General features: G+C 42.0%; 1 protein-coding gene across 2 annotated transcripts in view; it reads right to left on the bottom strand.

Moving 5' to 3' along the window:
• ATP8A1 (ATPase phospholipid transporting 8A1) overlaps positions 1 to 15,086 on the bottom strand; it is a 215,835-nt gene extending 200,749 nt beyond the window's left edge. For both annotated transcript variants that reach the window (XM_053672277.1, XM_053672278.1), the window contains exon 1: positions 14,722 to 15,086. In XM_053672277.1, the coding sequence (XP_053528252.1) occupies positions 14,722 to 14,770 (49 nt within the window). In that variant the 5' untranslated portion in view covers positions 14,771 to 15,086. The remainder of the gene's footprint in view (positions 1 to 14,721) is intronic.
• Between the last annotated feature and the right edge of the window lie 11,639 nt (positions 15,087 to 26,725).

Here is a 26,725-nt window from a genome sequence, read left to right as displayed (position 1 = left end):
CTGCCTCAGGGGCTTGCTGCACTAGCTGGTCTCTAAGTTCCCTCCAGCTCTAGAATTCCAAGGTGTCCAGTTTTAAAAAGCTTAAAAAAAACAATTATGAGGTAATCAGAGAACAACGAGTACAATGCCAGTGCATGAGCGAGTTTTAATCACTTTGCACAATGGAGGGAAAATGGCATTATTGAATTAGTTGATAAAAATGCATCTAGGGTAATTAACCCCGCTGACTTCAGTAGCAAGGCATTCAGAGGAAGCTGTAACTGAAGTAAAGCTCTGAAAAAGCCAGCCCTTAAAACATACAGCCATGCAAGTTATCTGAATTATTACAACTTTTGTGTTCAGAGCAATTTATGCACTTTCCAACACAAAAAAAGGGGAGAGTCAGGACTGGTTCAACAATCTCACCCTCATTTTATTAAAAGAAGCAGAAATACCCAAATAATATCACTTTGCTGCTGCATTATTCTCAGAATGAGTCAGTGGAGTTTGATGGGCACCTGCTATTTACCACCATTGTTATTTTTGAAGAGGGAAAAAATATTCACCTTTATTTTTAAACAAAGCCTCAACCATCAAAAACACCCTGAGCCTACCTGCTAATTCTGGCTTTGGCAGAGAAGTCGGGGCAGCACACACAGCAATACACACTACTCACAAACAAAACAGCCTTTATTCCATAGGACCAGGTACTACCCCCGGTAAGAAAAGGGGTGACATGATTATCTGCTATTGATGGCATGTAAAATATCCAACGAGTCCACTGAACAAGGCTAGAAAAGTAGGAAATCCATCAAGGGGCACTGGAGAACTCCCCCAGCTCCCAACCTAACCCTGAGGATGGGGTGGCCCGGGGAGGCTGGTCTGCCCTCAGCACCCTGGGCAGTATTAAAGAACCCACCAAGGCTGCATGCACAGGGCGGGCTCCAAGATTTCGGAGTCCCCTGCACAAGAGCAAGACATGGCCAGCGGCCTTCAGTGGGTCAGAATGTGGCTGAGAAAGAAGACAAGCCCCCACTAAGCAGAGTAAGCTAGGACATGTGAACGGCAGCCGGTGGGCTGCCAAAACTTAACGAGATGCAATGCGGCACGGTGCTGGGTGACAGGAAGGCAGTGACACCGACATGCGTGTGAAACCGCCATTAGTTTTACCCAATTCACATGTAGGACAAGAACAAGGAGAAGAGAGGTTGGACAGATATTTCAAGAACCTTCTAAAATCATAAGTAAAAAACACTTAGTGCAGAAAGAGTGCAAAACACTGTTGCCCCTAGGTGGTACCACCACTACTGAGAATCGTGAAATTGGCGTGGGGATGTGTGGGCACCTGGGACCGCTGTTGAGCGAAGTGTGGTGGGCCTACCGCACAGGGTGAGGGGGAAATGCCACGAGACTTCAAAACCAGCGGCTAAAGGCTTAGTGCCCACAATCTGAACAGCTTGATCTTATCCCAGTCACTACTCAGACGCACATTCTAGGAACATTTTTTGCTTAGCACCCACTTTGTAGCTTGCATTTAATTTCTCACTCTGAAGAACATGCCTGCAGTGTGGAGCACCTGCAGAACCAAAAGAACATGATGACATGAAAGACTAGAAAGACCATCCTCATTTCTGATTACAGAGCGGAAAGTCCTGTTTCTAGGCTCACACGGTTCCTAGGTGTCTAAAATCCACAGCAGTGCGGAACGGGGAAGACACCAGTGGAGATGCTTACTGAAGTTACAAAGAATATTTAGAGAAAAGAAGGTAGAGAAAGTAGAGATGGAAATCCTGACTTCAGGATGAATGCAATAATCTTTCTTAAAAAAGACCAAACAAAAGAAATATGCACACACACACATATTCTGGCACGTGTGAATCTTATCCTCGTTTCTAAGGTGCCAACATTCTGGGCTCAGGGCCCAAAACGTGAGTCATTTTCAACTCCGCCTTCCCTTTAACACGCCACATCTTACTCATCAACGAATCTGTTAGACAGATATGTATTCAGGCTACATCCTGAATCTGACACTTCTCATCTCTGCCCCTGATACTCAGGATTCCAAGCCACTATCATCTCCCCTTGTCTCAACCCCGATGCCCAGGATGAAATCAGAGTCTCTGGCTGTGGGGCCCAGGAATCCTCAGAAGATTCCAGTGTACAACTAGGCTTTGTCTCCTCTCCACCCGAGAAGCATGCGATTCACTGGTGTGTATTACTACCATTTTGCCAAAGAAAGACAAGAGTCTCAGAGGGGTTCTGGGACCCGCCCGAGGCCACCTGGCTGGGAAGGGCCACAAAGTCAGATATCACGCCAGGCCTACTGAGAGCCCCAAGTACCTCATTTCACTTTCTCTCAAGTCGATTATTTGGGGCAGGAGCTTAAGAAGTTGAGGAGAGTGGAGACAGCCCTGAGTGAGTCATGGTCTCAGGTTCTGTTGTTGTCTCACAGAACAAAAGCACGTGACTTTCTACGTGGCCACCGTGTCAAGCAGATGGCACCTCACGGACTAGAAGCACATGAAGTGTAAGCAGTAAAGATGGTGATTCTGGTGTGCACCAAAGGAATTAAAAAAAAAAAGGACAAGCTGAACATACGGAAAGACGTCTGACACAAAGAAACCATTAATTCGGGCTGAAGACTCTGGTGTTCAGACGTAGTTAAAATTAACACACACAGCACAGTTCACCAACCAGAAGGAAAGATTCCCCAGGGAAAGTCACTTAAGATCAAGGGACCTTCCACTTGGCACCTAGGGAAATTAAGAGCATTTTTCTTCTTTGCTAATTATAATTAGTTGGAAGTCAAGAAAAGGCCAGCATGTGTTGTACGTTACTGATTCTTCCATTGAACTTTGAATGAAAAGATAAGAATAAGTAGCCATGGGTGGGGGGTAGGTTGAGCTGAGTCAGAACTTTCCCTCTCGTTCTCTGTTAAATTTTAGCTTTTTAAAAAGATTTCTGTCTGTAGAGTGCAAGTCACATTATCACCTAAAATAGCAAAATCTAAATGCAGAAACAATAAGGATAGAAGAGAACTCTAAAATTTAAAAAGAAATACAATGGTTGAACACGATGCACTTCATCTAAGGCACGGTGGAGCCTCCTTTATATTCCTCACTGCATCCTGAAACCAGACACCCAGCACCCACCCGGGCAGCCACAGAGAACCACACTGGTTAAGAGTCTCAAAAATGACTTCATCTCAAAGCCCTGGCTGGGTAGCTCAGTTGGTTAGGGCCTTGTTCTCATATGCCAAGGTTGTGAGTTCAATCCCTAGTCAGGGCACATACAAGGATCAACCAATGAAGGCATAAGTAAGTAAAACAACAAATCAATCTCTCTCTCAAAAAAACCCAACAATAAATTAACAATTAAAAAAAATGAATTCATCTCAGTAGCTAGGGAAGGCAGGTAAACTGGGACTGTGGTAGATTTTCCATTTCTACACATTCAAAGACTATTTAATGTCATGGTGGAATAAATTAGTAATTGTAAACTACAGAAGATAAACCCCTTCTGAAAATAAAGTTGCTACAGACATTTCAGAGACTTTTTTGAAGTTGCTAAAATCTTTCTTCCAGATGCAGATGACTCCACATGTGGGCTGCAAATACAGGGTGAATAAGAGATTAATTACTACAACGGACTAAGTGAGCAAGTTAGCAAAAAACTAGTGATGACATCATGAAAACGCTCATGTTCATTCTGCTCCCAGAGTAGACATGGTACCCGCTAAAAATAAGCTAAACGTGTTTACCCTTCATTTGGTTGTACTGAATTGAAATTTTGATTCAGAATTGTCAAGAACGTCTTCAAAATCTTAATAATCAAGTATTTGCACATGAATTTTACAATTTCTGAGAAGAGAAACTAAGAAAAGTATGAGCATAACAAGACTCATCAAAGTAACTGGGCAACAGACAAAAGTTCTACCAAAAATATCCACATGTTCTTGGTTTTTTGGTTGGCAACATATAAGGCTTTACATACAATCCATTCCTCCTCCCTGCAAGTGAGTAAAAGCAAGGGTCTGCACCAGTGTTTTTTAACACTGCTGTTCATCAGAGTTACATGGGAGATAAAATTCCAATTCCTAGCCCATCGACCCAGTGATCACAGCCTGGCAGGTGACAGTGGTCTGGGATGGGGGTGGTCTGGGTATTGCCTGAAGCTCCCTGCCTGGGTCACTGTGCAGCCAGGGTCGGGCACCACTGAGGTATAAACATGGCTGCAAAATAACCCACATTGCACCAGCCTCCCACTGCCCTGCCCGCATCAAACGTGATTTGCATCAAAGACGGCAGACAGTCTTTCTCCTCATGTCACTTCTCTCACTGTGAAAACAAAGTTATAAATGTTGAGTAAATCCACCTGAGGGTATTTATTACAACTATTCTGCTATTGATGGTGGACTGAACCCAACTTAAGCTTAAGGTTATGGAGCAGCACATCAAATCTGAGGAAAAAGAGCCCTGGCTGGTATAGCTCGGTGGAATGAGCGCGGGCCTGTACACCAAAGGGTCACTGGTTTGATTCCTGGTCGGGGCATGTGCCTGGGTCCCCGGTTGGGGGCATGTGAGAGGCGACTACACATTGATGTTTATCTCCTCTCTTTCCCCTCTTTCTAAAAATAAAATAAGTAAATAAACAAACCCAAATCTGGGTACAATATATAAAGATTGGTTTCATTTTTTTGGTAAGAGGTAGAACATGAGTTTGAATATATATATATACTGAGAGAGACTGCAAGGAGACTGGAAAGGGTCAGCCAGGCACAGCCACTAGGGCAACAACACAGCAGCAGAGCGAGGGACCTAGAAACGGTGGTCACCAACCACAGGCGCATCAGACCCAGAGATCTCCGACAGGGGGAACGAGTTTGTCCAGATGGGCTGGCCCAGTGGGGAGAGCACAGCAAACGACATTCAGAATCCTCGGCAGCCCTGGTTTGGCACCAGAACCGCTCACAAGTGCAGAGCTTGAGCATCCAGGACAGGGCCAGGGACCAGGGTCTTCTCTCCCAAGGCAGAGCCCCGGGTCCTGGGCTCTAGGAGTTGCTGGGACAGGCACTTCGGTCAGAGAAAAGCTGAGGGTGGTTCGTGACGCATCCTTAGAGAGCTAAATCAGAGCCCCTGAAATGTCTCGACTTCTCAGGTTTTGAGGCTTGGGGCAGGGCTGAAGCTACCTGGGGTAAGGGTGGGACGAGGGAAAGAGATGGGCTGCAGACTCCAGAACGAGACATTTTTACACCAAGTTGGTTTCATTTTAGGACCAGAGTTAGCCACAGGGGCCTGAGCCAATTACAGAAACTCGACTACTCTGGATGGATTCTAGAACAATCCATCTCTCTGATTAAGCCTTGTGTACCAGTACATGTTTGCTTCACTCATGGAAGCAAATCTTGTTTGCTGAATTGGTCTGGCCCACTAAGTGTTGGTCTGGAGCCTGCCCTGGCTTCGGTCTTCTCAGTACCAGCCGCTGCTTAGACTGTCATGTGACGAATCCGATCTCATTAAGCGCAGCCCTAGATGGTTCCAGATCAGTCATCTTCAGAGACGGCTCACACAAAATAATGAACAGAGGCTCAGCTTAAAACAGACGCTTTCCTTTGCCCACTTAGCTGTGTACATGACCCATGAAGCCAAGTTCTATAGTGCCCTTAGATGAACACGTGATGGCAACATTGTATATCGAAGCTACTCAAAGTTACCATCTACATTTATACACTTCACACTAACATGTAATGACAACGGACAGGAAGGTGAAGCAGATGATTCTTGCTTGTCAAATGTATTTAAAATGGGATTTTTGTTGTTGTTGTCGTTATTAAATGGGGAGGAGACAAACAGGCTTTAAAAGATGACATGATATACTTACATAAACTTCTAAAATGCCTCATGGGCCATGTCAAAGCACCGTTAACACACTAAGCAGTAACACACTTTGTGAGGTGTGACGAGGACACTGGTGATGGCCTTTGGTTGTAAGGAAAGAAGTTAGAGGCTTAAATTTCTATCTCAGTAAGCATATCCATAGATGCATTTTTAGTGAGAAATGACTTGAATTACACAATTGTAGATTCTGAAAACTCTAGTAAACCTCAACATGTATACACACGTGTGGCACCTGAGCATGTGAAATGGGACCAGGCCAAATCAAGATGTAATGTAGATATTACACACAGTGTATTCGGAAAAACCAGCAGAGAGAGCACATGCAAACTATCTCATCATTAATTTTTATATAAACAACATGATGAAGCAGCATTTTGGATATACTTGGTTAATATTACTAAAATTAACTTTATCTGCTAGTTTTATGTTTTTAAATGTGGCTATCAGAATATTTAAAGCTACACACTTGTGTAGCATTTGTGGCTCTCATTTCATTTCCCTTAGTGCTGATCAAAGATGTGCATGCCAGTTTGGTCTAAGTAGATTCCAGGAGTCCATGAGTTCTTTCCTAGCTGGTCTAAATTCTGACTTCTGTCCCTAGCAGAAAGCATAAAAAACAGCAGTGTCTTGGCTATTATGTAAAGGCTACTATGTGATACCTGACGAGTAGTAAGTTGGAACTAGAGTCCACGATATTTCAGCAGAAAAAAAATGAACCAATATTGCTAATTAACATTATAACCAATGTATACCTGGTCAAGTCTGAGTAACTGAAAACCTTGTTTTAAAACATTTTGCCTTATGGTACGATATGATTTTTAAACCTATGGTGATGAACATTAACTGAAAAACTATTCAAAATGAAAGAATTCAGACAGAATCAACGGCTTCCACCTTACATGTACTAACAAACATGTAAGGTGATTCTATCTAAAAGTATATATTCTTGTTCGTGACATGTAATCCACCTTACATGTTTTAACAGTCATGAACAAGAACATATACTTTTAGATAGAATCACCTTCATAAAATATAAATCATGTAGGAGAGATTCATAAAATGCCCAGGATTAATTTTTAAGGAACTTCTCCCTAGCACATGAAAGACATACCAATAAACAGATAGAAAAATTAAGCTTAAATGACTCAATATACAAAAGATGTCAGTTCTCTTAGTATAAATGTATGAACTTAATGCAACCCCAACAAATAGCCTAATACATTTTTTGATTTGACTTACACTAGTTCAAGTGAAAACAACAAATAGAACTATAGCTGGAAAAAAATTAGGGAAAAGAGCAGTTAGAGTAGGACCACTATAAGGATATATTTTATTATCTGCAAAGAAAAAATTTGATACTAGGGTCCAAAAGGCACAGACCAAAACTGGAGATACGAGGGGCAGAAAAAGAGGGGAAAGGAGAGACTAAATTCAGAGATGATGGATTATGTATGTAAATTTTGTATACAAAGAAGCGCCCAGGTCAATATTAAAAGAATGGATTATTAAATATATGGTTATCATGTCAAGTGGATAATAATTTGAGAAAAAATAAAATTAGATTCCTACCTCGAATCTCACAACAAAACAAACCCCACAGAAATTACACATTAACTGTTTAATTACTGAATCTGAAAGTATGAGAAGAAAAACAAAAGTGATGAATAATCATTACCTTGAAATGAAAAATATGACAAAGGAAAACTTTAAGAAAAAAGATAACACTTTATGAAAATTCATTCACATACATGAGAAAACACTATAAGAAGATACACTATAGAGAAAAAATGACTGTCTTCCACATGGAAACTCTTAAAATTCAATACAGAAAAACTTCATAAAGGGTCTTGAATAACAAGTCAGGAAAAAAAATCACTAAACTACCGAATTGTATTCAACCTAATAAGCAAAGCAGTGTGAACTTCGACATTCATTGTTGTTTACATTGTATATTCACAAGGATAAGAAAGACTCTCCAGTGCTAGAGAAGGGGTAGGGGATAGGCGCTGGTAATTATCTTGCTAGTAACTTTGAATAGGAATCAACAGTCGTTAAAAAGATATACTTTTGACCCAGTAATCCCTCAAGGCTTTTTACAAAGAAGTAATTAGAAAAGTACACACAGATGTTTAAAGTTGCTTATTTAAGAGTGGTTTGCTTGAAAATAAAAATTACAATGACTTCTATGCCTACCTTAGAGGATTTCTTCGTAAATTATTATATTGAATACCTGAGCATAAAAATACTAAGCCGCCATAAAATTAATGATCTGTGCATTTAACAAAGAGTTACTGAGGTCCTTCCTGACGTGGGACACTGCTCCAGGCACCGAGACCAAGCCCTTCCCACCGGCGATGGTGGTCAGAAGATGCACACTTGCAGTTACAGGGTAAATAAGTTCTAGGAATGCACTGATGTATAGCATGGTGACTATAGCTAATAATAGAGTATTGTATATTTGAAAGTTGCTAAGAGAGTGGACCTTAAAAGTGCTCATCACAAGAAAAAAATATTTTGAAACTATGTAAAGTAGTGGACAGTAACTAAACTTCTTGTGCTTACATATAGGAAATCATTATTATGTCGCACACCTGAAACTACATTATTATGTATCAACTGTATCTCAATACAACTAGAAAAACAAATGTTAAAATCCCATCCCTGTCATGGAGGACACACAAATCTATGGGATAGGCAAAGACAGCCATGAAATAGTAAAAGGGAACAATATTAAAAATAATATAGAAAATGCTCTCATTTTTTAAACAAATAATACATTTCTCCTCTCCTGGAAAACAGTTGGAAGCATATTTATTAAAATGCCATCATTGATCACTTTTGGATGGCATACTTTGGGGTGATTTTTACTGTCGTGACACTTTTTTGCAGTTTCTCCAATGAGCAGGTGTTCCTCTACAATCAAGAGGACAAAGTTAGGTTCTCCCATTAAACACAAAGTTCCGAGTTAGCCATTCATTTGACAAACACTGAAGGTGACTATGTGGTGGGCATCAGGCCCCAGAAAACCCTCCCTTCGTGCTGCTCAGGTTCTTACAGGGCGATATCAAGTGGGTCTGATCATATGGTGTCTCTAGGTCATCTTCTCTCCGGTCAAAAGATTCATTCATTCAACCAATATCTGAGCCCCCACTGTGTACTGGGCAATGTCCTCCATGAGAGCAACATATCACTAGAGAAAACAAAAATCCCTGCCTTAGGGGAGCTTGCTATGCAGAGGGATAAGAGCACTGAAAAATGTGAGTTCCACTGAGGAGTGAAGAATGAAACTGTTGCCAGAATGATAATAATGAAACTATGTGAATAGAAACTCATGCAGCCAGCATTTCATTAATACCAAAAGTAGATTTACCCAAACTTTCCTATCACTTTCAGTTAGGCGTGTGATTCGATTCTTGGTTTTTGAAATGAGACCTGAACAAATGAATGATGTACTACAGATTAGAAAACCTAAAATAACTGAGTTCTCCCACATTTAATATCTTGAGAATTACACAAAGCAAAATGACGTGTGTTGGGGATTCTCAAAGATCGATTACATGAGGCACCACTACATGCACACACCTTTTCTCTCTCCTAGCGCCAGGTCTGTTGTAAATCTTTAACTCATCTCCGTGGGACCTTCTTCATCCCCCACACCTTTCTGTCCTGCGACCCCACCAGCTGGCATGCAGCAGGTGCATAATCCATGATTGTTAAAGAAACAAAGACTCTTAGTTATTTCTTACCTAAGTAAATGAAACAGCCTCCTAAAATTTTCCGCTTAACAATTCTTGCAGAAATTACTTTAATGTCACTTCTTTATCTTTTAGGTAGATGAAACACAGTATTCTATATAATTACAGACATTTAAAAGTTGCCATTTATACAGACCAGTTTAGAGAACGATCCCTAAAACAACTTCTGCATCTATTACTTAGCCCATTTTTACATAATCGAATGAGTGTCTTAACAGTTCAGCACTGTACCATTCATCAGAAGAAAATGCAAATGTTGAACAGGTCTGTGTTTGTAGTGTATTTCCTTAGTTTTGAACAGTTTGATGTTTATTACTTTGTAAATTATGAGCTCCTAACACTTCTTGGATTCTAGCCAGAGCCTCTGGCAACCTGAGGCTGCAGCGGCGCCTGTGAGCTGCCCCGCCAGCCGCCACCCTTCCCTTTGCCTTTCGTAATAAAACACCGAGCAGTGTCCAGCGAGAAAACTCCATTTTCCAGCTTCCCTTACATATGGGAGCCGATGCGAAATTAGCCCTTAGTCTTTGTGTGGTACCGTGTGTGGTCTCTCACTGTCCCATCTTTTCATGCCTGGAACTCGGGCGCGGCGGCGGGAACCCCGGCCCTCGGACTGCAGGGAGTTACGCACTCAGGATGGTGGACGGAAAGCCACCGGGAGGCCGTGTCTTCCCCAGCTTCATGTGGTGGGCACACCTGGCCCGGACTGCTCACCTCCACGCTGGTCGTAGAGGAGTGAGAACAGCTACCTTGTGTAAATCACTATGGTTTCTGTCCCTGTTCCAACCATCCCTAATGCCGTGTTCAGAGACTGATTTGATTTAGCTGGGGTGGAAGTGCAGAGATCTAAAATTCTTAGCCCTCCCCTTTATTCAGTCTGGCTTCCTGGCCAATTTATCTATCAGGGTTTCAACTATTATGTCTGAACTCAAGATTCCAGTTTGATTTTTTTCCCTCCATATGGAACCTCCAAATCTCTAAGTAACTTCAAATATGTCCATTTGGATGTCCCACAATGACTTTAAAATTTGAATTTATTTCTTCTATTGTTTTGACCCTCCACAATTTCCTTATCTTTAAATAGATTTCCTGAATCAATCAGATTTAAAGCTGTAGGGTTACACATGTACACACACACACACACACACACACACACACACACACACACCCCTACTGAACAGGATCTTCCTGAGCCAGCCTTGGAAACTGAACTTCTAATGAGACACCTGGAAGCTTGCTTGAGCATCTACTATTATTTTAATTCATTTGCCTCCTGCCCCTGTGTTCACTATATGTTGGTGTTCCATGATGTGGCTTTCGTGGCCTCACTTCCTACTCTCTCCCCCTCACAGTTCCTTTCACATTCCTGACTCTGTGGCCCGGAGGCCTTTGCTGAGTGGCTCCTCAGCACGCTCCCCCCAGGTCCCCTCCAGGTTAACTACTTCCCCTCCTCCAGCATTTCAGGGAGAGCCAGCCTGACCACCCTGCACAAAGCTGCAACCCATCCATGAAGCGGAAGCATCTTCTCTGCTCTTTGTGTTTCCCAAGGCCCTTCCAACATAGGTTCTGTAATGTGCTAGTGTGTTGTGTTTCCTTTGTCTCCCTCCTCACGAGGATGTAAGCACCTCCAGGGCCAGACTTTCTGCATTGTGCTCGCTGGAACTGTACTGGTAAGAGTTCAGTAGATAACTGATGAATGAGGTAAAGATTTTCTCAGAAATATCTCTGATGTCCTTCTTTCCCACTCTCATTGTTCCACTCCAATACTAATCCTGGACTTTATCATTTTTAGACTTTTTAAAACATTAGAATCTATTTATACTGTCATTCTCTCCAAACTATGTAACATACTTCCTGACTTAATCTTTCTAAAACCGCTTCTTTGCGAGGGTCACTTCCCTGTAATGATTTGGCTCCTAACTGGCCCAAATAGAGATATTATAGACTGGCATCATGCTTGAATGAGAAATTGGATCCGACAAGCTCTAAGATCCTCTTCAAATAGTCGATGTTGTACCTAAATGACTCATTTTGGCATCCAAACTGCTCTGTAATCCAGCAGTACCTCACCTGTCCAAATGTACATCCTGCTCCTTCCAAGTTTCCCCCTGCTCTTGGCCAGCTTCCCTAAGAACTCTTTAAAAAAGCCATTCTCCCCTTCACTAGTTTTTCCAATGGGTTGCTCTATCTTAAACACCCTCCTGACTACTAGAAAAGATGGCAATGTCCTTTAGAACCCTGCTATTCAAACTGTGACTTGTAGGCCAGCATTAGCATCACCCGCGAGCCTGTCAGAAACATAGCAACTCCAGCCTCACGGCAGAACCACTGTTCTAACCAGATCTGCGGCGATTCATGAGCACCTTAAAGTTTGAGAAGCACTCATCTCAAGCCACTCTTCAGTGAAGTGTGCTCTCAGAAGGCCTCATGCTCTTATGCCCTGACCTTCCGCAGGTCCTAAGTCACCCACAGCAAGCACAATATTCAATGAGTAACATCCCCTCATGGACTATTTATTCCTTATTTCAGGTAAGTCTTTTCTCCCCAAGTTGGTTGTAAATAAGTTGCACTGGACAGTCATGCATCTGGCCAATCTGGATGCAGAGAACAGAAATCCATTCGAGTTACTTCAAGCAAAAGGGAGCCAGTCCTAGTGCTATTTGGGAACTGAGACTAGAAAACTCAAGGAGGGAGGGAGGAAAGGAGGGAGGGAGGGAAGGAAGGAGGTGCTCCAGAGTCTGGCCACCCTCTTGACATCAGCATCTCTCTGCCCCATTCTCTCCACCCAGGGCTTTCTCTCTCCTATCTTTCTGCTTACTCATAGTTTCTGCTTCTTCATCTGCAGCATTTGCATACCTATTACAGCCAGCCACTCTCTTCTGTCCCAGCCTGTACACCTCTGTTCTTTTCTGCTTCAATTTTCACTCTAAGTCTCCAGGGTTAACTCATCTCATAAGAGAGCTAATCACCACAGAGAATCTTTTTGAGACAAACCACAAGTTTACAAGTGTCTGAACCACCTATGGATCGTCTACCTTGGGTCGGAAGCCTACCCTGCTCCAATCAGCTGAGGCCATGGGGTTTTGGCAGAGAACAAGGCCCTTTCGGCAGTGGGAGCCATCAGGAGACTATTCCTCAGGAAACAAAAGTGTGGGCAGAGCAGGCAGTGAGCCACATTGCCAGCCCACAGAGTCATTATTTATGTTGTCCTCACCACAGACTGGAGCAAAAGGCTGAGCACATAATAAACAGAAACCAACCAATATGGCAGGGAAGGACCATTGGCCAAGTGCCACTATGCCCCAGACACTGTGCTGGATGCGGAGAGAGCACAAAGATTAAGTAAGAAGTGCTTCTTGCTTTCCCAGAGCTCTTCATCCAAATATGTCACTGCAGTAGCTACTTGACCTTGGGCAGGTACCTAAACCACTTGGGCCACAGTTTCCTCAACTGTCAGATAAGATCATCTTCACCAACCTCCAGGAGTGTCGAAAGGTCCTATAAGGTAATCTTTATGAAAGTGCTTTGCAGAATACATACGTGAATTACAAACAATACTGTAGCCTTTCACCAGTAATAAAATCCACAGGTTCGGCATTATTTTCTGGTCTTTTCTCTCAGCCTTATTTCCCACAACGTATGAGTCATCGATTGTTACTATTCATAAGAACAATCCCAACTGTTACCACTATATTTTCATTACCTGAATGGCTTCCTCAAATGGTGATTGGAAAAATTGACTCATTTCACTCAGAAGTATATGAAAAAAGAATGAATAATGTTTTACAACATTATCATCCATTCCACTGAGCATCTAAAACGAAAATGTCCTATACATGTTTCACTACATTACAAAGAATAAGTACTAAATTCCTATGTAGGGCACAGGTCAATTTTAACTCTTGTGTGGCCTTCTCCCCAGAGCAGTTTCAAATAGTATTTCCAAAGCAATGTAGCTATTAGAGCACAGAGCCCCCCCCCTTTATTAACATGGGGACTCTGAGGAGAAAAAAATAGTACAATGGCCAGTCCCAAACCCCTGAATCCTATTCTCCTAACTTTATTTATTTATTTATTTCCCTAAAACCACTTTACCCCCTGCCCCACATTAAAGGGTGGAGTGTGGGCGAGGGTGGGAATCGGTGATGATGGCAATATAGACCATTCCCAAAAACATATTATTGCGCCCTTTGCAAGATCCAAGTATGGGTTTATGGGAGAGAAAAACAAAAGGAGACAAAACTCGAGGTAAGTATAATCTTGGCTTTGCCATGAGGGAAACCAAGGAATATTTACGGAGTAACTGCCACATGCTGGGCAGGATGCCGAGGGCTCCTCAGACAAGATGGAGTGTCTTGGGCCCTCCAAAACTCTCACTTGCCCTTGGGCATCTGTTGCTCCTTGGCTGACAAGTGTATTCATTCAACAGCTGGCCCTGGGTGGAGCAAAGAAAAGAGCTTCCACCTTGCTAAAAAGTCGGCTCAGCTAGCCACAGTGCGGGTTTCGGCAAAAAGAAAAAACAAAAACAAAACCTCTTTAGGGAGCTGGGTGAGACTCCGCTGCAGGAGGCAGAACTGCAGAGACCGGAACGTACAGTACTCACTGAGCACCCAACGCCGATGAAGGCTCCTCGTGCTCTGGGAGGCAAGGGGCTGTAGATCAAAGAGATCCTGCAGCCTGGGAAAACAAACCTGCTTCTCGGGGAGTCGTGATGTGTGGGGTGCAAAAGGTGGGCGGCGGGATGGGAATCTGTGCACTAGGGTGGGGACGCCGAATGGGGACGCGGAGGTTCGTGCGCTAGTGGGAGGGAGGTGGGTTGGGCAAAAACCCCGGTTGACAGCGACACCACGATCGTGCTGCGATGTGAAGCAACCTTTGGGTCTCGAGCTGGGAAAGGGTCTGAGAGTGCACTGGAGGTGCCGCAGGAAGAAAGGTCCGCTAGGGGCGACAGCCTGGGGCAAGAGATGGGACAGACGTCTCTTCCCCCGCAGGAGAGCGCGCGCGCACACAAGCACACACACAAGACCCCGGGCTGCCCCGGAGCAGCTCCCCCCGCGCTCTGTACACAATTCCCCCCTGCGGCGGCCACTCACCCTCCGCGCGGGAGCGGATCTCCGACACGGTCCTGCGCATGGTGGACATCGCGGCGAAGGCTGCAGGTGGATCTTCAGTCCAGACTCTGCACCTGTCACTACTCCGCGCAGGGGGGAGACCTGGCTGCGCCGCACCGAGCGCTCAGCTGCCGCGCGGACCCGGCCGCCCTCCCAGGACAGCGAGGCCGCGGGGCGCAGTCCCCGCAAGCGGGCGACAGGAGGAAGAGGCGACGAGGGTGGCGGCGTCCGCAGAGCTGGGCGAGCTCTCCCTGCAGACTCGGAGCGGGCGGCTCGGCGAGGGGCGGAGCTGGGGCTCCGGCGCCAGGGAGGGGTCGCGGGGCGAGCAGTCATTCGCTCCGGCGGCAGCGAGGAGAGCAGCGCTGGAAAGGCGCAGGGAGGCACCCGGAGCACCTCCTTCGCCCCGCCCCTATTCGGATCATACCATCCCTGCGGGGGGACGGTTTTCAGTTTTCAGCCTCCTCGCACGGCTGTCGCTCTGCTTTTGGTTTCAGCCCATCCTGTCTTTCCTAAACGGCTTTCTTACTCTCTCAAGCCTTGACCAGAGGAGAATGGGTGCCCTGGTTCCAGCATCCTTTAATAGCCCCTCCCCTACCCTCTGGCTTTTAAAAACAATAAAATCGGCTGTGCTCTGCAGAGTGGGCTTGGGTCCGAGTGGGCAGGCGAGGGTCGAAAAAGGCTGGAATGCCAAGCTTAGGTTCTTGCCCCTATAGTGGAAAGACATCGCGGGTTCCCCAGGGTTCAATTCTGGCTTCCCGGCACCGCCAGCAGCCCTGTCGGCCACAGTCCTACTTGCTCTCTGGCCTGGCCCACAAGCAACAGGCTCTGAGGCCAAGTGCCTGGCCGCCGGGTCTCCTGCCTTTGGTCCTTGTGTGCGTCTGGGGCTGGCCTGCGAGTGGGTCTGGCACGTCTGCCTAGTGCGTGCTCTGCAGCCTGACAAAGTTCTGGAACTGCAATAAAATCAACCACTGGGCCAGGTGGTGCAAAGAAGAGTTTTTTGTTTGGGGTTTTTGCGCATAGTGGAACCTGCAGGAAGTTGGGTGCAGTAGTTTTAACTGAAAAGAGGAGAGAATCTCCTTGAATAGAATCTACAAATACATTCAATTTTAATTTGCCCTATACCCCAAAGATCATCATTACCTCGTTACCTTTTATTTTGTAAACTAGTTGTAAAAAGCACGGTATTTTTATTTTATTATTGATTTCATCTTTTAAGTTAGAATGTATGTTACTAAATAGATTCTGGTGAACTGTTTAAATGATGAGAAAGGAATAAATTAAATTAGAGTCAATCTCCCTCATCTCGGGCTCTTTCCCCAGTGCCGGATGGAAGAGGGCTTTATGTGGAGTGAGGTCTTGTACGGGAGACTGCTTTCATATCCTGAAGAGAGAGATCTGGAGACATTTCACTTCAGAGCTAAGTAATTATTCCCAAGCCTCAAGAAAAAAAAATAAAGTAAAATCTCCTAATAGCATCTTATCTCCATCTGTGGTATTTCCTCTGCCTCCTGCAGGTAGCATTTGCTAATCAGAGCCCTGCCCTACGTTAATACTGAGTCAGGCAGCCAGTGCGTGTTTATGAAAAACCCACTGTACTGGACTCTATTCAGAGTCTGGGATCAGAACTACGCCCCCCTCCCCAATGCACTTCCAGTCGAGGAAACATCACAGGGCAGAGCAGGACTCAAGCTAAATGTGCTTGTTCCAGCAACTGAGGATCATGATTTGCAAGTATGTCCTTCTGAAAGTAAGAAATGAGTCCATAGCTTTGTAAGGACCATCGTCACTGGCCATTTTCATTCCTGTCCCCTGTCCGGGACCTCCCTGTGTAAATAAAGCAGGTTTCCTTTGGCTCGATGAACATGAATTTGAAACAAAATTAAAAGGAATACAAGAAATAGTAAAAAAATCAGCTTTAAAATTCAGTGACTAGAAACCAGAGAGAGAGAACACAGGACTTATCGGGATGAATATCTCAGGTGTAATTTACAGAAGGCTGGAGCCAGTCTGTGTTCAAAGTCGGTGCCCAGCAGCGTGGCACTGCTTCATTTATGAGTGATGGCCTGTGTATCACTCAGTTCCTCACGAGCCCTCGAATGAAGTGCGGTATTGCTTCTGTACAAACAATAATCCTTTGAAGGGAGTTCCAGAGATTATCCCTGTTCTCTGTAGAGCACGTCACTGTAAACGTGCCTCTGTGTGTGTGTGTCCCATTCATAGTCCATCGGCAGAGGTGACAACACGTGTCACTCCTGCAGGAAATGACAGCAGTCCTTCATACAGAGCATGCTTCATGATACAGTCTATAGTTTACTGTGTCTCTTTCCCCAGATTATTCTATCACGGTATCCATATTGCTAAGAGAATCCCAACCAACTCACTTCTGGAAACCACTCATTTCTGATTGCTAGGAATCACACACATTTTTACTGGTTCAGAAACCTGACTGAAGTTGAGTATAGCGCTGATCTGCATCTATCTGATTTCCAAGGCCTCTCAGATCTCGTCTTCCATTGTTCTAAGAAGCACAGTGTACCAGCCCCTGGCAGGGAACTGGGTTTCTAGCAACATGAGCTTGTCACAGAATCTGTAGTACAATTCAGGTGTCAGCAAGATCACTTAAAAACTTTCAGGTCCGATGACTCCATGCTGATGGACTTAGAAAGAAGAGGATTATTCAAGGGCAGCTACTCCAAGGACCAGGTTTTATCGTCCAATACAATTTACACTGGATGCATAAGGTGTGCGAGGTGCTGAGCCAGAGTGCTAGGTTATACAAAGACACTGGGAGCACATGTGGAAGTCAACCAGCAATGTAACCGGAGGGCTGATGCTTAACGCCAAATGGATGAGAAGCAACAACTACCAACATTGAGAGAAGGGGAGAGGTCAAGAGCGAAGGTGATCAACACAGTCGATACAGGTCTTGAACTAGGGGTTAGGCTGTAGAAATGAGCCAACGGTCCAGATGGGGAATGCTTGGCATATATTAAGGACTCAATAACTGTTTAACAAATATTTAATGTAAATGCAATGCTGAAAAGGCACATATGTTGGAGGGGGCAAGGAGACCAATTTGACTGCAACATAGGTTTTCATTGCCAATTTGTACACTTTTCATGGGTGAATTGTATGTCCTACAAATTGCATGTTAAAGCTGTTAAAAAATTATCTCCAGAGGTGTCAGGCACAAAATTATGAAGTCTACAAAGTAAAAAAATGTTAGGGATGTTCCTATCTTTCTGGGTTTTCACTTAGTAATGGCCTGAGTTGGTTGTTGTTTTGGGCCACCAAAAATTAAGAATTGGTCCCCTTTGGTCAGAATTCATAGCCAAGTGGGTGAGAGAAGCAAACTCACGAATTTACTGACTTATATAGTACAGACAGAAGTCCTTTGGGAACTAGTGGCTGAAGGTATGGAGGCCTGAGAACCTGCTTCTGGCTGAGACTGAGGCATGGAAAGCTGGTTCCCACACTAACTATAATATACAGATGCTGAACAGTGCTGGCCACTGTAGTTTACCTTCTTTTGCAGAAGCACAAAATAATTAGATGTGTTAATAAAATTTTAGATAATTACATTTTTAGTTTAAAATGGAGATGAGGGTACAGCATAAAATTCTGTCAAATCACAATGCTACCTGGTAAGAAAAGAAACGTATTACCTTTGGCGCATAGTCAACGTTATATTGAGTTGATGGATTAGTGGGTGGAAGATTTATCATTAGACTTGTGAGGCTCTTCCCCCGAGATTTCCCACCTGAACTGCCCCCTTTCTGTCACCACACCTTACAAGTGTTCTCTTCTTAAGTCACCAGCAAGTTCTTTTGACTCTGTTTCCAAAATATGTGTTAAGTCTCTACATCACCTCTACCCCTCTTTTGTTTTTAAAATTTTACTTATTTATTTTTTAGAAAGAGGGGAGGGGGAGAAAGAGAGGCAGAGAAACATCAATTGGTTGCCTCTCATAGGCACCTTGACGAGGGACCGAACCTGCAACCCAGGCATGTGCTCTGACCAGGAATTGAACTGGTGACCTTTCGGCTTTGCTTTGTGGGATGATGCCCAGCCAACTGAACAACACGCATCAGGGCCACCTCTACCCATTTTGTACAAGTCACTGTCACTGCTCCCCTGTAGTAGCCTCCTAACTAATCTCCATGCTTCTATTTTTGTCAGCCATTCATCTTACAGGAGCCATAGTCATTATTTTAAAACAAAAATCAGTTTATGTTATTTCTTAAGACTCTTCAGTGGCTTTCCATAGCACCTGGAATGAAACCCAAGCCCTTTATGGTCTTGTCCTGGACTGCCTCTCAGAGTCATTTCCTGCCGCTGCCTCACTGGGTCATTGGCTTAGATCATTCCAGGCCGCCCACCCCAGCTAAAGTTGCCCCACGTCCCCCGGTGCCAGCCAACACCTGATTGCCTTGTTCTGTTTTTCTCATAGTACTTATCGCTATCTGAATTTTCTTATTTGTTTGTTTACCTGTTTGTGATAAACACGCCTTGCTCTGTTTGTCTTACTACAATTTGTCTACTTTCAGAACAGTGTGTGTTATATAGTATGGGGTCAATAAATATTTGTTGAATGAATGAGCTGAAAAATGTGTGTTATAAACGATCTTGTTCCCTGAGGTTGAGGACTGGAAATAAGTAGAAAAATCGGCAGCATTCTATTGGAAGAAATGATAAGTTTGTGCCCTTCATAAGCATGTATACAGGAATATATTACTTTGCCAGAATTCTTTACATAAAATAATTTACAGTCTATATGCTATAAAGTACTTGAGGTGAGAAAAATATTTTGTGAGTACCACATTGTCTTTGGCCAAAGTGAAGTGGTCAGATTTTAAAAGCAAACTTATTTCAACCCAAACTTCTAAACCCATTATTGTGTAAATAATCCAGGTACATATTTTTACTTATAGTGATAAAATCAGCATGATAAAAATCAACATTATGTTTCTCATGCCTGTGATTTATTTCCCATGACTGTTTTATTGATCTTTTTAAGTAACTTAACAAGGTTTTAATTCAAAGTTATAATGTCTTTAATGTTTATTATCATCATACGCTAGAAATCTCAAAAAACAGAAAAGTGCAATGAATTTTTTTCACTATAATTGAAAATTGTTTGGTACTGTTTAAATGAAACTACACTTTGGAAACATGGATTTCTATTATTTTTAAGGACTCTTGTAAATGTTTAAATACCCTCCAGCATATTTTAAATAACATATTTCAATTCCTACACAATCTTTCAGGAAAACATTTACTGAATGTTTTACTCAAAAAGTAAAATGAACATTCAAGGAGAAATAATCCCTGTGATTAGACACGGAATTCGAATATATTATTTAAAACTAATAATAAGGTATGATTTTTAGTTTAAAAATTTTCTTTCTACCAGAGCCAAAACTTTTTCTTGTTCAAAAGTGAACAAACAACATTCAATATTGTAAAATACTTAATGAAATTCATGGAAACATTTTAGTGTAATGTTGCCATGAATTTGGACATTTTTTAAAAAAAGGTTTTATTTATTTATCTTTATAGGGGAAGGGAAGGAGTGAGGGAGAGAAATATCAATGTATGGTTGCCTCTTGTGCATCCTCTGCTGGGAACTGGCCTGCAACCCGGGCATGTGCCCTGAGTGGGAGTGAAACCGCAATCCTTTGGTTCTTAGGCCTGTGCTTAATCCACTGAGCTACACCAGCCAGGTAATTTTGGACATTTTAAGAAGCAGATTTATTGAAGTATAATCAGTTTACAATAAACTTCCTGTGTTTAAAGTGTTAGGATCTGATAAGTTTGACATATGCATATACCTGTGACGCCATTACCACACCGAAGGTCGCAAACATGCCCATCACTTCCAGTGTTTCCTCTTTCCCCTCCGAGGGCTGTGATGTGCAACTACAGTTGCTTTTTGACATACATTCATCACAATTTATCGAGCGCCCCCTGTACTCGGTTATTGAGCTGGGTAGCGGCGATTGAGTAAGGTTAGCCAGGTCAAAGGCTCTGGTCCCAGAGAGCACTTATGGTATTTGTCAAACAATTGTATAAGTAAATAAACATAAAATCTCATCAGTATATTATACTCTAAAAGAAAGATAGTCTACAGCTGTAGATATTGATGGTACTTCAATGTATTTCTTGGCTTTCACACTTATATATGCAACCCTTCCAAGTTCCTTATATGTGCCTTTGTAACATATCTGGAAATGTACATTAACATTTTGTTTCTAGTGGATGTTTTGGCTTTTATCTTGGAAAGAGTGTAATATTTCTTATGTAGAAAGGGGAACCAGTGAAGACAAGAAATTTTATTTAACTCATTTCCTTGGTGTTGACCAGAATGCCAATATTATAAATGAAAAGAAACTTCCAAGTAAATCTGACTTTTTTGCCTTCCATGTCCTATGAAGGGCTATTTCAGGAGGAAAGGTGACAATAATGAGATAAAAGCATTGAAAGAGACCACAAGTCCCAGAATTTTTATTAAAAATTGAGTATGGCAGCAATGAGATAAATAAATGTTGTTATCAAATACAACTTTGTAGTCCCGTGACTTCTAATTCAGATAAAGGCCAGATTTCCATAAGATGGTTTCCTAGTTAACTGAAACAGGCCACAGCTTTCCCTTATGAGATACTTACTGATCGTCTTTGGGCCTCTCGGATGATGGATCATCTGTCCAGGGTCATAATTCACTGCAGTGATCAGCAGATTGCTTGGAAATTTCGCCCCCAAAATGCTCAGAAACAACATACACTGCAAAGAGGAATCATTGATCACTGTAGATTCTTTCCAATTTTGAACTTTGACCAAATCTATGAAATGGAGAAAGAGTATCAATACTTAATCTCAATTACATTTTAGTATTTGCCCCAAAGAAAAGAAGCCAAGGAGACAGCACTGGAAAGAAAAAATGTAAAGGGAGGAAACTGATTCAAGGTGTATGGAGACGAAGACATTGATGGTAAGAGCAAAGTGACCCAAGGCCAAGTGTGAGAGCAGGGGCTTGGAGCTTTGCCGTAGATCTGCTTGCCTACTTCAGGCGCCAGCTCCTCTGCCCTGCCTGTTTTTGAGGGGTCTTTTAAAAATTGGTCCAAATTCCTAAAAGCTGACCTCAGCCTGCCAAACATGGGACAATTTGCCTCCTGTTCCTGGATCCTTGCTTTTCTGACTCCAGCTCACCTCCCCTGCTTTCGGAAGCCGTATACCCTGTAATTGAAACAACTATAATCTGTTGCCTGCATAGCCCCTCAAAATTTCCAGTGCCCTTTTGTCTCATCTTATTACTACTTTTGGCCCCTGTTGGCTTCTGACTTGTTTTCAATCTAAAATGACAGTACAGGAGGCAAAGGGAGTTGTGTAAGTAGGGAAATTCTGAGAAACGAATTTGATTAAGTCCATGGGAGCCAAACTAGGGAGGACCATGCCAAGCAGCAGCAGTGATGGAGTGAATGCACAAAGTAGAAGGCAGTTGCAGGATATACTGTGTTTTAAAAGATTCTGTGGTGGTAACTGAATAAGGAGCATGAATGAGAAATAAAGAGACCAAGTTGGAGATGGCAAAGATCTGTTTAATTAACAGGAAATGGTGATTTTTTTAAAATATAAATAATCTTGAATGAAATATGAGACAATTTTAGTAACACTTACAAAACTTCAGAGAATAAAGGGCAATAGTCTGTTTACCTGGAAAAAAACAGATAATCTTTCTGTAATTATAGATATAAGTATAGATATAGTTACAGTTATATTTGAATTTTTTATATGTTGGATCAATTTCTTATTGAGTTGTAAATTCTATATTCAGGGAGGGGAGATTACCTTTGTTACTTCCTTTGGAAGATGCTATATTTGTGTTATACTTGAGCACATAATTATTGAAAGGGTTTTGTCTTTTCCTGATAGTAGAGCTTTTAACAGTGTGAAAACATGGGTGATTAATTAAAAAACCTCATTGGTATCAATTCTGATTAAATAAAAAAAAACTGGAATCAAAAGACTGTCTCAATCCTAGCCTGTTCTAGTGGCTTCACCTTGAGAATGTCTTATCGACCTTCCTGGCACTCTCACTAGCATAACGGGTTAACGTGCAGGCTTTGCAATGGAACAGCTAGATTCAAGTCTGGGTTCTACCACTGACTAGTGGTATCGCTCTGGCCAAGTGACTTCACTTCTCTGTGCCTCATCTTTGAAACAAGGAATAATTATAATCCCATTTGATAGGAATGCCATGAGAAGTGCATGAGAATTTACTGCAATGTGCTATGTAAGTTTTAGGTATTATTATTGATTGCACTCAGTGTGTTTTTATACCTAGTGAGTAACATAAAATTAAATGATTTTAGGTACAAAAGGCATTTTCCTCAATAATGCTTGGACAGTCAAATAACAGCAATTTATCATTTTGTGACAAATGGCATAATGTTGGATGTGTAATTTTAATACAGAATTCTTTTTATTGGTTTCAAGAGACTTGTTACAAAAACGCTCATTGGTAATATCTATTAAAATAGTAAAACAAATATGCCTCTTTATATTATTTAGAATAAGGTTCAACTCCATAGAGTGAATCATGCCAGGATAACAGTGGTTTGAACAAGGTGGAAGTTTCTTACCTGTCCCATAGAAGAAGGCTGAAGATAGTTCCAAACTATCATGAGAGGTCCAGGGTCTTCCCTTTCTGCTCTGCCATGCTAACATATGGCTTCGCCCCTCAAGGTCAGCTCACAGCCCTAGCTGACTTCTGGTATACCGGGCATAGGATCCGCCCTGGAAGATGGGGAAAGGAATAAGGGTAGAATGGGAACCCAGCATGCTGAGTGAGATTTCTTTAAGCATCTCTTCCTGAAGTCTCATGTAAAAGTTATGCTCCTATCTTATTGGCTGAAAGGTTGGCTGATAAATTTAGTTTCTGATTCAGCTGGCAATGTACCTAGATAAAATTTGGGATTCTGATACCCATGAGGAAGGAGAGAATGGATTTGAGGGTAGGCAGGCAGCCAGCCTTCTCGACCACACTTTCCCACAAATCTCAGAAATTCTTCTCAAGGTTGCTTAATTAAAGTGCTAGAGTTCTTCATGGACATACTCAATGAAAGTACATATTGTTCATATTGTGTTTTTAAATATTTATAATAAAAAAGGAAAACACTTTAAGAAATAGGCTTGATTAAGCAAGTTTTAGTCTGCTGGGGTTTAGCAAGGAACTTATTAAATGCTTATTGCCTATGATATTGAATTGAGCACAGTAGAAAATAGAGGGGGAAATTAATTTAATGAGTTAGTAACTTAGTTATTAAGGTGACTTCCTGGTTAAAGCAAATAGAATCTTACGGGTGAATAAGACTCACAAAGCAATGGATAAACTAAAAGCATAGGAGATGTTCTGTTGCAATTTTTCTCTACTTAAATCAGAAAAGGGGGAAAAAGAACTAGAGATTTTTGTGTAATAGCATTTTGGGAGCATGGGTTTCTCAGGTGCGCACAGACCAAACTGTGAGGGGAAAGGCCTGTGACCTTCCGGAAGCCACGGTGGCTGTTTTTTCAAAGGGGTTTTCCTGTGTTCTTGGGGATGGCTTTTGGTGCCTGAAAAGATTATCCAAAGCAAACTTTATTTTAAAAATTAATATTCAATTTATTAAATTTATATGTTAAAAACTAATTTCTTTCCTAAGCATTGAAATTTTATTCTCCTTTAAAAAATCTAGCAAGTTTTAAGAATTTCTTTTAAGGAGGTAGCTGATTAATGTTGGAGTCCACTTGTAAACTTAAACTTAAATGTGAAATGCCCTTAAACATTTTAAACTACACTTCTGAAGTTGATAAAAATTTTAACGTTTTTTAGTCATTTGAAAGAGACTTCCAGGTACTTTAACCATTAAAGTAGGGTAAACTTAACTTATAAAAATAAGTCCTAGGCTTTATTAAACTTTCTAATATGGATAAATTTTCGATATGAATCAATGTTTTTCAGCCCTGTAATTTAATTTGGAGTCACAAAAAAATATCTTCATAATAGATCAAATTCTCTTTATTTTCACATTCACATAAACTTTATTACACTATAGTGTTATAATTGTTCTATTTTATTATCATTGTCTTTAATCTCTTAATGTGCCTAATTTTTTTTCTTAAAAAAATTTTATTTATTTATCTTTAGAAGGGAAGGGAAGGAGAGAAGGAGAGAAATATCAATGTATGGTTGCTTCTGGTGCATCCCCTGCTGGGAACTGGCCTGCAACCCAGGCATGTGCCCTAACGGGGAATCGAGCCGCGATCTTTTGGTTCGCAGGCCCCTGCTCAATTCATTGAGCTACACTAGCCAGGGCCTCAAATTCTCTTAAATACATTGAGAATAGAGACAGGACCTTAAGGGTGGGAATATACCAAATCCTCATGAATTTTTTAAAAACTTTGAGATATTTCAGACTTACAGAGAAGTTAGAGCATTTTACTTTATTTGCTTTATCATTCTCTCTTTTCCCCTTTCATGTTTCTCCTAAGCCATTTGAGCGAGTTGCTGACAAAGTACCCTTGCTCTGAAATCCTTCCGTGGGTATTTTATTGCGACAAGCACAGCACAGTAATTAAGTTCAAAACTTTAGTATTAAAATGTACCAGTGTCTATTCTGCAGACCTTATTCAGATTTTATCATTCTCCCCAGTACCGTGCTCCATGTCATGGGTGGCAGTCAGTCGTCACATTCCTTTAGTCAGTCGCCATTAATAAGGACCAGTCCTGCAGTCTTTCTTTGTAGGTCATGACATTCACGTTTCTGAAGAGCGTAGATCGGTTGTTTTGCAGAATATCTGTTAGTTGAGTTTACCGATGTCTCCTTGTGGTTCGGACGGCAATACTGCAGAAGCAACGCTGTGCTCTCCCCTGTGCGTTCTACCAGGAGTGACGAGACGTGGGTACCCCATTACTGCTGATGTTAACTTTGATCGCTTGGTTAAGGTGGCGATTGCCAGGTTTTCCTTTTGTGGGTGATTAGCAGTAGTATGGGGAGACCAGTTTTACTGTTCATTCAAAATTGTCGTACAGTGTAATTCTACTCTGTGCATTTGGAAAAGAAGTTTTGCTGTTTCTTTTTCTGATTTCTCCCCAGATTTACTCCTTAATCTTCCACTTGCCTACTCCAGCTCTGCCACTGGTACCCACACCTCCTCTCTCTGGTCTAGACCTGCCCACACTGGCCTTAGCAGTGGGGAAAGGACCCACAATTCTTATTACTTACTTCCCCATATTTTCAATTCCCAAAACACGGATGTAAAGACTACCTGAAATGTACTTCATGGAAGGTTTTTTTTTGGCTACTGAGAGGAATTATTAAAAATGGAGAATAAGAGAATGTTCCTTTTTTCAATTTATAATACTTAAGGAAGGATTTTTTGCTGAATAATTTACCTAATACCATTGCTAGAAAAGGTACTGAGGTCAATTTGTACTGCAGGTCTTACATACTTTTGTTATGCAGGAAGCTTAGTTCTGATGTGAAAAGAGTCACTAAGCTTAACCAAAGCACTATTATTACACCTAAAATTAATATTTATTCTTTAATGTTATTATATGTCTAGTAAAAGTGCAAGATTCTTTCACTTTTAGCAGTTCTTTGCAGATAAGCTGGTTGTAAAGCTGGGGAAATTGTTCTCATTGTAGAAAACTTCTTTATATTGGCATAAATGAAAAGTTTATATAGTGAAAGAAAACATTTTACTCTGACCTCTAAGAAATCTTGTTGCTCCTAGTTTTTCTCTACAGATTAGACAGTTGAAATATTTATAGAGTAGATAATAGGCATGTCCTTTTCGGAACCTGTTCCCATAACATATTATAGAGTGTTCGGGGATATGCATGTGAGAAATAAGATGCCATTTTCACTGAGAGGTAATGAGAGGAGTAGCGTGCTCATGGAAGTTTTCATTCTGCCATAAACCTGGTCCAATGAATATTTCATCCTAT

The sequence above is a fragment of the Artibeus jamaicensis genome, unplaced genomic scaffold (genome assembly GCF_021234435.1).
Source record: "Artibeus jamaicensis isolate MK-2021 breed Jamaican fruit bat unplaced genomic scaffold, CSHL_Jam_final contig_76, whole genome shotgun sequence".
Taxonomy (NCBI): domain Eukaryota; kingdom Metazoa; phylum Chordata; class Mammalia; order Chiroptera; family Phyllostomidae; genus Artibeus; species Artibeus jamaicensis.
Note: the sequence above shows the minus strand (reverse complement) of the source record. Positions and strands in the feature narration are given on the sequence as shown.